This window comes from Orbicella faveolata, unplaced genomic scaffold (assembly GCF_042242905.1).
Source record: "Orbicella faveolata isolate gen_17 unplaced genomic scaffold, um_ofav_v1 contig_35, whole genome shotgun sequence".
In the NCBI taxonomy this organism is placed as follows: Eukaryota; Metazoa; Cnidaria; class Anthozoa; order Scleractinia; family Merulinidae; genus Orbicella; species Orbicella faveolata.
Window position 1 is genome coordinate 1,451,109 of NW_028301564.1, and position 14,260 is coordinate 1,465,368.

General features: G+C 40.5%; 2 protein-coding genes and 1 pseudogene across 2 annotated transcripts; all 3 read right to left on the minus strand.

The window, feature by feature from the left end:
• Positions 1–739: 739 nt before the first annotated feature.
• Positions 740–3,333, minus strand: LOC149102533 (beta-1,3-galactosyltransferase 5-like). Its single transcript, XM_089273521.1, has one exon. The coding sequence runs from the start codon at positions 3,316–3,318 to the stop codon at positions 2,179–2,181; it is 1,140 nt and encodes a 379-aa protein (XP_089129647.1). The 5' UTR covers positions 3,319–3,333; the 3' UTR covers positions 740–2,178.
• Positions 3,334–4,333: 1,000 nt separating this feature from the next.
• LOC149102534 (uncharacterized) lies at positions 4,334–8,114 on the minus strand. The gene is made up of 2 exons (XM_089273519.1): positions 7,981–8,114; positions 4,334–7,897 (listed from the first exon to the last, which is right to left on the minus strand). Exons 1-2 carry the CDS (start codon positions 8,092–8,094, stop codon positions 6,503–6,505), a joined length of 1,509 nt encoding a protein of 502 aa, XP_089129645.1. The 5' UTR covers positions 8,095–8,114; the 3' UTR covers positions 4,334–6,502.
• Positions 8,115–9,155: 1,041 nt separating this feature from the next.
• Positions 9,156–13,008, minus strand: LOC149102535 (uncharacterized; annotated as a pseudogene).
• Positions 13,009–14,260: the final 1,252 nt, after the last annotated feature.

Here is a 14,260-nt window from a genome sequence, read left to right on the forward strand (position 1 = left end):
TGCCTTTGAGAGAAGAGAGAGTTGTGTTCCACATCAATCAAGTTTACAGTGCAAACAAAGTATGAAAGGATGTGAGGGCCAGAGTTTGTGGGCTTAAAAACATTAAAAACGATTCAAGCAACAATGTTCAAGGTTACAGATTATGTTTCATTTTGCACTGACAAAGGTAGGCAAGCTCTAGAAGCCTTTCATTTTTTGCTAGATATGGTGCAAACTTTTTATGCATTAATTAATCCAATCAAAATTTGAGTATCAAATTCAATATTGTTCTGAACTTTCAGCTCTTAACCTGAAATGAGTGGCTAATAGTCACTCTGAACAAACAGAATGAACTGATTAGATAACTTCATGTAGATATGCAAACAAATTCCTCCTAAGGCTAATAACCTAAATGAGTAATAAAACTCAATTTTCAATATTTACCTTTGGAAGGAATATGGTTAGTACAGTGGAACCTCGATTTAACGAGCCTCTATATAACGAGGTCCTCAGTATAACGAATGATTTTCATGGCCCCAGTAATAGTAGACTATACAGAAAAGAACCTTGATACAAAACCCTGTTATAGTGAACATACTTTGCCAATTCCTTGGCACTTCATTATATCAAAATTTCACTGTGGTTTGACATTACTATAGCAAATTGTCTTGAAATTTGTAGTGGTCATCAATGAAACAGGGTATACATGCACCTTAATATAATGTATATATAAAATAACAGATGACGAACTGATGAAATGTAGATTTGACTTGACATTTTATTACTATTTAGTTTTGTACTACACAACTTGTGTGCAGTACTCATCAGATAAAAATTGTCAAATGGGAATTTACATCATTACACTGATTTGAAATACACAAGCGACCATTGGAAATGTGATAGCTACAATAAGCGAATGCTTTTACAAAACAAAGGAAAGCTGGAAATTAGGAATAAACTCTGTTATTATTGAAATACAAGAGAAGATTTAAAATTTAAAATTTAACATTTAACATTTTTCAGGAGGAATTTGTTTACATGTCTACATGAAGTTATCTAATCAGTTCATTCTGTTTGTTCAGAGAGGCTAACTCGGGTTTACAAATAATAAAGTACTTCTCCCAGAGGCGTAGGTTCCATTGATTTGAAGAGGGGTTACATGGGTGAGCCTTCAAGTCACTTTGACAATAAATCAAAGTTCAAAGTCAGTTGAAAGATTTTAAAGCAAGCTGCCCCATATAACCCCACTTCAAATCAATGTAACCTATGCCTCTGGGAGAAGTACCTTTGTAAACCTGAGTTAGCCTCTCTGAATAAATGGAATGAACTGATAACTTCATGTAGACATGCAAACAAATTCTTCCGGAAAAATGCTAAATTTTAACTTTTAAAGCTTCTGTTGTTACACAATAGTAACAGTGTTTATCTATAATTTCCAATTTTCCTTTTTTTTTTGTAAAAGCATTCACTTATTGTAGCTATCATATTTCCAACGGTTGCATGTGTATTTCAAATCAGTGTAATGATGTAAATTCGCATTTGGCAATTTTATCTCATGAGTGCTGCACACAAGCTGTGTACTACGAAACTAAATAGTAATAAAATGTCAAGTCAGATCTACAGTTGCTCAGTTCGTCATCTGTTATAATCACGCTCTAGTTTACTACTGAGCACTCTGAAAACAGATATGCAAATCACCTTGTTTATATATAAAATATATAGAGACTGACTAGTGAAATAAAAGGGACCACTACAGATTTTGGTTCAGTACTTGTCTTTTCTTGTTCGTTTAGGCATACAACAACCTCACGGGCTATTTGTTGGGCGTTTTGATTATAGGCGCATTTGAAGCCCATTTCTGCTTCAGGGGGAAAGTATAATTGCTTCCTTCGAACATAAATCGACTTAGAAAAACTCGCTATATTTACATACTGATTCAGAAAGTGAAAAAAATGAGAGAGGCAAACATTAGCTGCTGAAGTGATCGAGTTTTAAACGATACTCAGGGTTTAAGGGCCTCAGTTTGATGCCACACTTTGTTAACCATGTTTGAGAGCGTTGTGTCAAAGTCTGCCACCAATTATTTTCCGTTTGCTTCAACCAAATACGAGGTTTTCCATCAAATTCGCCGGCCAGGCCGAATTGAGACGATACTAGGAGCTGAAATTCGGGTGATTAAGCGTCTCTGACTGCCGGTATTCATAGTTGACCGGAGGTATTACTATATAGTTGTTTGTTTTCCTCAGTTTTCATACCCTTGGATTTTTTAATTTCATCTTCCAGTCTTTCTTTCATCGCTTGATTAAACAATTTCTCCATGCAATTTATCGAGGCTTGATGATAAGCAATAGTATCCGAGAAATATTTACATGGCCCAAACTGCAAAGGACGAAATCCTTGATGGTGTCGCACATCTGTCACTCCCAGCCTTTCCACTAATGTACCTATGTACACGTCTTCAAGCTTCAAAGGTTTCTTGGCATCAAACATTTGCACCATTTTCAGGACAAGGTCTGACGATAGCACGATGCCTACGCCGCCACAAAAGGCAGGATATCTGGTTTTATTGTACTCTTCTACGGACACTGCATACTTTCCCTGACGGTGAGGTTCCGCATTGTGCCACACGTGTCCGAGATACAACTTAGTTTTAGGTGTGTCGGGGTTTCCTAGATAGTCCATTAGTCTGTAAGGATTGACAAAGACATCGTCGTCTGTTTTCATTACAAACTGAAAGTCGCAATATTTTGCCGCCCATTCCAGACCCATTTGTGTCTTCAGTGTTAGATTTTGATAAGTGTCTCTCTGTGCTCCTCTTGCTAAGTCATTGTACATCAAGTTCTCAGCTTTTAAATATTCCTCCTGTGTACTGTCTTTCGCTTGACCGACAAGAAACATTGTTTTCCATCTTATGTTCATTGATGGATCGCTCGCCCATGTTTTCCGGATAACTTTCCTTCTATCAATATTGTCTGGAGCAGTTGCAACCAAAATCAGAAGGAATAATGTTTGGGTGCATCGTGTACGGGATATTAAATAGGTTCGGTGTGGAAGAGTGACTTCTTTAGCTGTTGAGAATGGAACTTTTGCAGCCAGGCTAAATGACTCTTTGTTGATGGTGAGCGCAACTTCCTTTACAGCCGCCGGGCTAAACGACTGTTTGTTTATGGCGAGGGCAACGTTCTGTGGAGCATCTTGCGGTGTACCAGGTGAAATGCCGCGATGATACAAGTCGCTTTTCTGCAAAAAGGAAATGATGACTGACACGGTGACAACGACGGAAAGCAGCAACGCAATGAAAAGCCTTGAGTTTCGTACATTTGTCACCCGCGACAGCATTCTGACTTGCTATAACGTTTTGTAATAGATTACAAAGTTATATCTCAGCTTGAATTTCGCTGTTTTAAGGATCGTTTTGTCGCGAGTGCCTGGTTTTGAAGGTTCACCGCTGTGCGAAAAGCCAAATATTCGGGCCCGAATTCGCTCCGATCGCAAATATGGCGACAATCGCACCAAAGCGAGGCTTTTCGGTAGTAACCGTTGCTAAGGCGGCTCAACTCTGTGTTTTCTTTGCAAATGCGAGTCGATTTATAAACGTTTTAGAAATCTTTGCAGCTTCTACACGGAAAGAAAATCCCATTCTGGAAGTGATATTCGAAGAAATATTACCAAGTTACATCTGAGAGGAGTTGTAAAGGTCAGTGCTATTATAAAAGCAGCGGTTGCATTTGTATTGTTATGCATATTTGAGTTCGCGGCGACAACACAATGGCGATGTTTATTGAAATGCCTCATTGACTTTTACGGTATGTTTTTTGTTTCCTAAATAAGCATGGAGAGACCAGTGGAGAACTTACATGTAAACGAACTTAAAGAGCTTCTTCGCAGCAGAAATGTGAGCCTCAAAGGATTAAAAGTGAAGGCACAGCTAGTCGCAAAGTAAGCATTATTGAGACTGTTGATAATCAATAAATTTTCAACTAATTTATTTTACGTTCGTTTCATTGTTTCTGTCCGTCTGATTACTAGTTTAAGTTAAGCGTCCTTTATTCACTTCCTTTTGTAGAGTAAAAGAAGTCTTTAAAAATTCCCCTGCCGTGGCAACAGGCGATCGGGAAAACGATCATGGCGATCAAGCGAAAGCTGTTTCACCTTTTCAAATCAGCAAGAGTGATTCGGATCTTGTTAGAGAGAACGAAGAAAAATTTCGGTTCTGTCCCCAAGAGAACGATATGGACAAAATGCTGAACGACCTTCCCCCCTTCACTTTCAATTCTATTGTCAAGTATATTAGAAACTCTGGTAAAAATATTCAGCATTCCCCTGACTACATGGTCATGAAACCGTTTGAGCGTGGTGTCAATTTTTTTATTGAAGGGTATCTCCATAATGTTTTAGTCAAGCACCACAGAGAAAGCAAAACCTTTTACTTCAGGGCCCGTTGCTATCGAAGCCTTCGGAAAAGTGAATCCCCACATAAAATCAAGTTAGCAATTGCTACTGAACAACCTTTTGATGTCCTGGCATCATCGTGCACCTGTGTGGCTGGATCTCTTGGGTTTTGTAATCATGCGGTAGGCCTAATGTATCTTGTTTCGCACTATTACTTGACTAAAACTAAATCAGTCCCAGATGATTTGGTGTGCACCTCCCTTCCCCAGCAGTGGCACAAGCCTAGAGGAAAGAGCATCTCATGAGAACCATTGATGAATATGGTCTTTAAAAAACCCAAACTAGGCACAACAGCGTCAGGAAGCACTTCTGTACAGTCCTCACCTGGTATTGCCTGTTCATTGTATCCTGCAGTTAAGGCAGCCCCAAGTGAGATAGAGATTGAAAGTTTCAAAGCCCATTTGCAAAACATCAACAAGAACTTTGGGCTTAGTTTGTACATGAATACTGGGGGTAAAAGTGTACCCACTAGAGCTGGGCCTGCACCCTTGGGAGGATATCTTAGCTATCAAATGGCACCCACTGAAGGAAATTTCAAAGTTACATGCAATGTTGATTTGTCTAAGCAATGTTACAGCAACACTGTACCTATCACAAATTATCGTTCATTCCCAGTATCTTTATATCTTCCCCTGTTTATTGTCACACAATGCACTTCAGAACATCAGCAATTTTATGATTCTCTAAGAATCAGTGAACAGGATGCTAATTCACTCGAATCTGAAACACAGTCACAGCGAAATAACAGTCGATGGTGGAGTGAAAGGAGACCCAGATTGACAGCTTCGACATTTGGAGACATTTTAAGTCGAAAATCTGTCAGTAATGCTTTTCTCAAGGGCCTTGTTGGGGACGGAAATACCTCTAGCAACTCGAGAAATTTACCTGAACCCTTGAAACACGGGATTGAGTATGAAAGTAAAGCCCTAGAGCAATATGAGAACTATCTAAAGCACAGTGGGCATCCTGTAAAAACATTTCCATCGGGATTTGTGGTAAACCCTGCTTTTCCATTCCTTGGTTGCTCACCAGATGCAAAAGTTATTGATGTGACAGAGGACAACCCATATGGGATCCTTGAAATTAAATGTCCTTACAAACATAGAAATGTCACACCCGAGACAGCATGTGCTGGTGATGGTCAATTTCATTTGGAAATGAAAGATGATTTCCCGGTTTTAAAGGAAAACCACAAATACTACTGTCAGGTCCAAGGGCAGATGGGGATAACAGGGGCAAAGTGGTGTGACTTTGTCACCTACACCTTTCAGGGAATGGTCATTGAACATATCTATTTTGATGCTGAGTTTTTTGCTGCCATGTTGTTAAAATTAGAACAGTTCTTTTTTAAGTACTTTGCTAAATTCTTCAAGGCACTGCCAGCTGAAGCGTGTTCTGCAAGCACAGCTGGCACAGTTAATGTTGTGGCAACATCATCAAGTAGCATCAGTGGAAATTAAGTAGAAATTATCATGTTACACTTTTTACATGAAACCTAGTAATTGCACTGTAATAAGCCACCAATTATTTATTGTGTGGTTCCAGAAAACATGATACCTCCCCATAGAAGGCTTTTCGGGTAAAACCCCTTGCCCTGAAATTCTCTGGAATTGTCACTTTCACTTGAAAAATAAAATATTTTGGCTTTTGAGCCTTTTCCTCCCTCTCCCTACCCCTGCCAACTGACTTCCCTAAAATCAATTGAGTGGGTATTTATATTTTCTGAAATCACACATTAACATAATTTACAATGTTTTTTTCCAGTTTTCTTTTTGTCGTTACTCAAAATAGTTTTGTTAATTAACAATTATTTACTGAAGTGGAGGTGAACAGTGGTGGATATTTACCGAGCTGCAAAGCAGCGAGGTAAATATCTACCACATTCACTGACACTGAGGTGAATAATCAGTGCTTTAGTGTATATCACACAAGTTGAATAACTACTAGACCAAAACCTCACTTTTGGTAAACACAGCGACATGCAAAGACAGTTTGTTTCTCTTTAGTTGCTCAGAGGTATATAGTACTTTGTTAATCACCACAGTGAACCAATCAGTGCACGTGAAAAGCACTATTCACTTGTGTGGTATATACTAATGTTAAAAGTGATGGCTATATAAGTAATAATGGGATTTTGCATGTTGGTAAGCATGGCACAAACAGTCCACATTTGATTTAGACTACCAGCTAAAGACAATGGAATGACTTGATTAAAAATGTGAAAGTTTTTCACTTTGTTTATAGCTCTTTCCACATGAATTCTTTCTGAAGCTATTTCTTGAGTGGCAATAACTTCTGAAGGGGTCTGTTGACTTCGCAAACCAAGAAATGGGGGGATATTCAGGCCAACACCAATAGGTTCAAGCAGGTCAGAAATGGTAAACCCCTTGTCAGCCATCACCACATCACCTTGATCAAAAGGCAAGTTGAGTAACCCTGACCTTACTGTGAGCTCCCTGTCTGAAATACTTCCTGCATAGAGTTGGGAAATAAATGTTATGTGGCCACTGGGTGCGATACCAATCAGACTTTTAAATGTTGTATGGCTCTTGTACGAAGAATAGGTTTCACTGTGTAAAACTAGGGAAGAAGGGGTCTGACATTTGATCTCTGTTCCATCAATAATGATCCTTGTCTTTGGATACTTATCCCTGAATGACTGGGGCATTGCTTTATCTATTGCCTCTCTGTTTGGCCAGATGTTAAGGAAGCCAAATTTTAAGTACAAAAAATTGATCCAGGAAATACAAATCCTGTTTACTGTAGAAACATGTATCCTGAATCTGTGGGCTAAATCAAGTTCAAATAACCCAAGTCTCATTCTCGCAAGCACCAGGAAAAATTCGTCTAGGGTACTAAGTTTTCGACGTGGGCCGGGTTTATTTCCCAAAAAGCCATCTGCATTAATTGATGATGAAAACTCTAGGTCTTCCTTCGCACTGTTAACATAAACAATGTTAGAACCATTCTCACCTGGGTTTAAAAAATTGTCGCAAGCCAGAAGGGTTTGGAAATTAGGAAATCCCGTGTAAAAATTGATATCAGAGTCCGACTCTTTAAATCGTGCTATGCCAAACTGGCTTTCGAGAAGTTCGTCGACGTTCTTCAAAAGTTGTTTATTTTCGAGCTCAAGTGAATTGACTTGTTGTTCTAACTTCGCAATGTGCGCGCGTAAATTGTCGATTTCATCCGGAGCGGAAGTGTCGCTGTCTGCTTCACTCAAGCTACTGAAGGATGGCATTTCAGCCGATGAAGATGGGAGTTGTGACCGCTTACGTGGCGATTTCCTCTTAGGAGATGGTGCAGACCATTGAAAAATTGAGGGAACGGCATCATGTTTTAAAACTCGGCGACCTGTTAAGCCTTTCCGAAAATCAGTTGGCTTGAAATGCAACGAGCAGATCTTAGTTCGCTTCGTGATCTGGAACGTTGTGGAGACATCTCGTTTAATCTTTACAAGCCAAGTCTATGAAATAAGACAAGTGAAACAAAATTACCACAATTTATGTAACAGCAAGTGTATCAAATCAATAGAGATCGAAAAAATACCTTAAGCCTTTCTGGATCAGCCGTTGGAAGGCTGTGGTATGTGATCTTTTCTCCGTCCAGCCCTACTCGATATCCACTCTTACAACACAGTGGCACGCAACAGTTATCAGGCATGTTCTAACGCTGGAAAAAACTTAATGACACTTATTCAGCCCAAATTTTAGATATTTAAGAACGCGGTTTTCAACTTTAAAGCTTTAATGAAGCGTCGAATGCAAAGAATTGAAAAATAACACTTGTGTTTATATACTGAATGTATTCTGTACGCAACCGTTTCAACGAAATCGAGCGTTTGCCACTAGCGCGACAAAACAGGATTCAATGCGTAATTTCTAAACTGTAAACTCTTTGAAGGTAAAGAATTGCCTTACTTTGATCGGATTTTTTTCAAATTTCTCAACTCAGAAGAGAGAAACACTGGGAATCGGCCTCAAGAAACTCTAATAGACGGGAAACTAATATTTGAAAACAAACGAGATCAGCCCTTAGCAACGGTTGCTACCGAAAAGCCTCGCTTTGGTGCCATCGTCGCCATATTTGCAATCGGTGTATACGGATCAGCGCACGTCACGTATGCCGCAATGTTCTGACGTATTCGATTACGGCTGACTCGAAATACACCTGGAATATTCTAGAGAAATCCGGCCTGTTTTTCCGTATTCAAATTTAATACTCGTGAACGACTCGAAGTGTTCGATAAATCATACGGGCCACGTTTTGGTAGATTAATGTTACATTAGATGTTCTTCGAAGATATAGCGATCATTTATGACTCGAACATTTTCGAATACTCTTAGTTGTTTGAGAGTTTGCGACTGGAACACGCGATGCACGACGCCACTTCTGTCGTGAATGTCTTCGAATACTAATGAATACGTCAAGTGTGCTCTAATTTTCGAGAACCGCACGCTATGAATACGAAAGTTATGTCACATTTTTCACAGCCAAAGATGTATTGCGTCGTCAAGAACGGGTTTTATGCAGGTAATATACGCTACCGCGTAGTTCATTCAGACAACACGCTAGTGTTCCGAAGCGTCCGACTGGAACACGAGCTCGAGACTCAAGCAATTATGAAACGTGTTCGTGTTTGAATACTGAGGCATACGTGAGGTTTTAAGGTATTCTAAACGACACACTTCAAGTGTTCTGTGGTGTTCGAGGAGTCGACAAAGTTCCATTCAAACTATGTATATTCAGAGAATAAGTGTTTCTCAAGGCGGCCATGAAAGCATACAGAAAACAACCATGTGTTTCTCGCGTGTGTTACACGAACCATATCAAGTAAACAGAAACCGCTGACCGCAACTCGCTTGATTACAAATAACAATAAAATAGCGTAAGAAAATGTACTTAGAATGTTCACTTATTATAGTCTCTAAGTCTCTATGACATCCTCCGGGGGGGGGGGGGGGGGCGAGGAGGCTGTTCGTCCAATCTGCGATTCTCGTCATGGCTTCAGCAGCTGCAGCTCGTCTAGGTCTGGATGATGTGACTGTAGTAGATTGTTGTTCAGGACAGTCAGGCGATACAGGTCTAGAGGCAGCGGTACTTGCAGTTATTTCAAGTGGATATAGTTTATTGACTGGTCTGTTGGTGGATCCGGTACTTGTACGTATGTGCGCAGCCCGAACAAGGCCATCACCTCCTCTAATCACTTCCTCTACGACTGCTAGTTTCCACGACGATCTGGGACCCTCGTTATGGACCAACACTACGTCTCCTTTCTTGATCGATTGCTCATTGGTCCCAGTGGTTCTGTGGAATTCACGAAGAGAAGTCAGGTATTCGTGTCTCCATCTGTTCCAGAAATGTTGAAGGATCTGAGCTTGTGCTGCTACACGTTGCCTCATGTCAGAGGTACTTCCATAGTCGGGATCAAATGGATCATCATCAGCAATGGGGTAAGGCAGTGAAGTGATTCTTCATCCATTTAAGAGATGAGAAGGTGTTAGGGGCTCTTTATCTGCACAATCGCTTGATACATAGGTGATAGGGCGATCATTAACAATGACCTCTACTTCGACGGCGAACGTTTGAAGTTCTGTCAGGGTGATAGATGTTCTGCCAAGTGTCTTCTTAATAGCTCTCTTCGTCAGTCCAATAAGTCGCTGCCAGAAGCCTCCGTACCAGGGCGCTCTTTAGTGCAGCCATGAGCTCTAACTGTGGTAAGGTCAACTTCTTTAAAGGGGCGACTCTCGATTTAGCCATGACTAGGGAGCACTGATCGCCACTGGTGATATAGGAGACAGCTCCATAGGCCTTAGGACTGGCATCCGCAAATACGTGCAGGTAGGGTACAGTGGGCTGTGCTTCAGAGTTTGGGAAGAAGCGTCTAGGGAAGGTGATAGTAGCTGCTTCCCTCATGCTGGCAGCAATTTCATGCCATCGGCTGCTCAGCTCAGGTGAAAGTGGCTCATCCCACTCCAGCTGTTGTTGCCACAATTCTTGGATCAGCAATTTGGCCCTTATGGTTACTGGAGACAAGAGGCCTACAGGATCGTAGATCTTGGATGAGACTTGTAATACACTGCGTTTGGTGACCAACTGCTGTTTGGGCTTGTCTTTGCTTGAAGTCAGAGTAAGGGTATCTGTAGAAGGGTCCCATTTCAAGCCAAGAATGTTCACAATGTCATTTGTATCAGTGGTACCATCCTTTGCAGCTTGTGCTCTGAGTGATGAGCTATTTGAGGACCAGGAGCGCAGGTTGAAGTGGGCTTCATTCATGATGGACCGTGCCTCCTTATAGTAGTCAACAGCTTCTAGTTCTTGATCGCAGCCTGAGATGACATTGTCAACATAGATATTCTCCTTCATATCTTCAGCCACAGGTGTGTTGTAGTTGTCCAGGTGGTGGTGGAGTGTTGCATGCGACATGAATGAGGAGCTGGTAGAGCCAAACAGAACAGTCTTGAAGCGGTAGATTTGAAACTTGCTTTCCGGATCCTCAGGGTTACACAACCAGGAAAATCTGGTAAAGTCTCTATCACTTTCATTCAGGCCAACATGGAGGAATGCCTTTTCGATGTCTGTTGACAAGCCATAAGTGAAGGTACGGAACCGCAGAAGAATCGAACACATGCTGTTAAGGAATGGGGGGCCAACAAGAAGGCAATCATTCAGGCTAGGGGCGTCAGGTGAAGAGTGGAAGCTGCAGTCATAAACAATTCTGATTGGTGTTGTAGCGGAGTCTTTCTTTACTGGGTGGTGAGGGATATAGTGCGCATTGTCTGTAGGCTGGGCATCATCAACTCTCTCAATGAATCCGCGTGCTTCGTGTTCAGTTATGATGTTCCCATAAGTAGTCAAGAGTTGAGGTGTGGCAGCAAGACGACGAACCGTAGAACGGGTGCGCCTTTCACACTTGATGTAATTTGTTGGAAGTATTGGGGAGTCCTCCTTCCAGGGGAATTTTGCATTGAAACTGCCATCTTGATTTCTTGTGATTGAGGTATTGATGTAGTTTTCCAGGAAAACTTCATGATCATTCTTCTCTGATTGTGGAGAGATGCCCATAGCTTCTAGAGACCAAAATTTGTCTAGGTCAAGTTCATCCTCCTTTGTAGATGACATGGTTTGCGGTAAGTTCACAACAGTAGTTGAAGGGAGACTCGAGGATGCTTGTAATGGTCCGGAAAGGAGATAACCAATTTTTGACGCAACCGCTGTTGGTCCATGTCCACGGATAACATGATCTTCAATCAAATCCCAGTAATGATCTGCACCAATAACGAGTGAAACTTCAAAGCTCTCATCAGATGTAATTGGATGTGCAAGTTTTAGTCCTCTAAGGTGAGGGAGGTCTCCTATACCTTGGTGCATATGGGTTTGAAGGGGTGAAGCTATCTTCTCTACCACTAAAACATGGAGTGGGATTTTTTCACCAGAAGTTGTCACAACGTTTACAGTAGCCAGAGGAAGGTGTCTAACAGCTGATGTTTGTCCTCCAAAGGCTGATAGATGAATATCTTCCTTTACTGAGGTTTCTAGTCCCAGTTGGTTAGCTAGGGTGTGAGTGATGAATGAACGTTGAGCCCCTTCATCAAAGAGAATGTTGGCTTCACAACAAATGTGATCTGTGCACACTGTAGCTATAGCTGTCTTGAGCAAGGAAGTCTGACCCAAGTGTGCCAAACTGGTTGGAGGTGTGAGTTGTATTGGTGCAACAGTGGCATGCACATGAGCTGCTGGTGGTTGTTCACATTGATTTGTGGCTTGGGGTCTGGTATTAGGAGTACTAGGTGCTTGATGTTGATTAGTACCTCGGAAGTTGGCATTGGGTGTCAAAGGTGGTGGTCCTGTGCAGAGACTGGTGTGATGCTTCCCTCGACATTTATGGCATCGGTATCGTGATTGACAGGCAGTAGATTTGTGGCTTCCCAGGCAGTTAAAACAGAGTTTCCCTCCCTTGACGATAGCCCACCTTTCTTGACAGTCGGTTACCACATTGCAGTTGTATGCTTGGTGAGAGCCCTTACAATATGTACATTTCCCCTTTGTTCCTGGTGGTCTAAATCGTGGAGGGTCTGATGGCTTCCTTTCAGTTTGAGTGAGAAATGAGTTGGTGACTGCAGGGGGAACTCCTGTAGAAGCACCCTTTGGAGAATGTGTGTACGCCTACTTCCAGGATTCGAATTTCTTTGAGGATGGATTCCCTTAACTGTTGGAACTTCCATTCAGGACCATCGTGGTCGCAAGCTAAATTTGTTCGCATATCAGAGGGTAACTTTGCCAGAACAATTGGAACGAGGAGATCCCCATAAGTCTCATGAGACCGTCCGAGAGATTCTAATCCTCTTACATGATTTTCCATGGTGTCATAGAATAGTTGCAAGCTTGAGAGTTCATAGACAGGGTATGAAACGTATTCGTGATTGAATACCGACGCCAACGTGAAGTACTGAGGACCCATACCAAAGCTTGTATATCCCCCAAACTGTGTTCAAACTGCCGAGTGTAACACACTTTTAAATTCCTTTGGATTCCTAAAAAAACCCACCCAAAACAAAGAAAATTACCAGGACAATATGCATGTTATCCCAACAAAAAGGAAACAACTGCCGTTATGACATCTTCATTTCATTTCAAATAATACTTTATTAATACTGAAATAATAAAACTTATGTTACTTGTTCGTGTATGTCTATTTTCATCAAACTATGGAAGAATTTACATTGCCAAGACCCTATGTTATGAAAAAGTATAACGAACCATCTGAGAAGCAAAACCTAAAAAAATACTATAACATTTTGTATCCATTTACTTTATATCTAGATGCTGCTTTGTTATGAAAAAGCATAACCATCTGAGAAGCAAAGTCTTTAAAAAGCACTACAACATTTTTTTTGCAAACTTTATAACTAGATGCTGCTGTGTTATGAAAAGGCATAATGAAGCATTTGAGAAGCAAAGTCTAAAAAACCACTTCTATAACATTTTGCATGCAACTTTCTAACTAGATGCTGCTATATTATGAAAAAGCAGAGGTTCGGAACCATCTGAGAAGCAGTCTAAAAAAACACTTACATTTTGTATGCAAACTTTAGAACTAGACGCTGCTATGTTACGAAAGAGAATTAGGGATGAATTAATGAATTGCTGCTTTGCATATTTAGAGCGGTTTTCAGTTGAGTGTCGAAAGTAATTAGACAATTACTTTAGTTTTGGTTTTGGTTTTGGTTTTACTACCTTTCCAGATTAACTGAGAAGTCTAATCGGTAAGTAATTGGTTTTGGTTTTGGTTTTGGTTTTACGACACTCAATTGAAAACCACTCTAACATCATTATTATTTGGTTCAACAATTGGAACCCTCTTAACATTACCAGATACCTTTAGAGGTGTCTCACACAAAAGGGATGTAGTGCATCCGATTTAATCTGTAGACATTGTTTGTAAACCCCATATCAAATTAAAACTTATAGAGCTGGCTATCAAACTATACCAAGGACTTTCAAATAAAATGAATTGCCAAATTTTTCTAGACATTTTAGTGCTGGCCTCCAAATCATTATTATTATTATCACATTTTGAAAGCTACATGTACAAGTCAAAGTGAACTTTGTTTCTTGTTAATTTAATTTGTTTCTCAGTTTCTGGACACAAAACACTAAAAAAATTGCCTGTGTGTTGCCATATTCAATCGCAGTAAAAAGTTACAGAACATTTCCAAAACAGGATTAAAGAATGGTGGAGTGATCATTCAAAAATCACTCTCAGAGAAAAAAATATTTCAAAATAAAAATTAACAGACATGGATGATAAACTAGCTACTGTCCAAAA

What these genes read in the sequence shown, in the direction of transcription:
- LOC149102533 (XM_089273521.1), bottom strand. Translation starts at nt 3,318, where the DNA reads ATGCTGTCGCGGGTGACAAATGTACGAAACTCAAGGCTTTTCATTGCG.
- LOC149102534 (XM_089273519.1), bottom strand. Translation starts at nt 8,094, where the DNA reads ATGCCTGATAACTGTTGCGTGCCACTGTGTTGTAAGAGTGGATATCGA. An exon ending in CTGATCCAGAAAGGCTTAAG is followed by an intron (nt 7,898 to 7,980) that starts GTATTTTTTCGA and finishes CTTATTTCATAG; the next exon opens with ACTTGGCTTGTAAAGATTAA.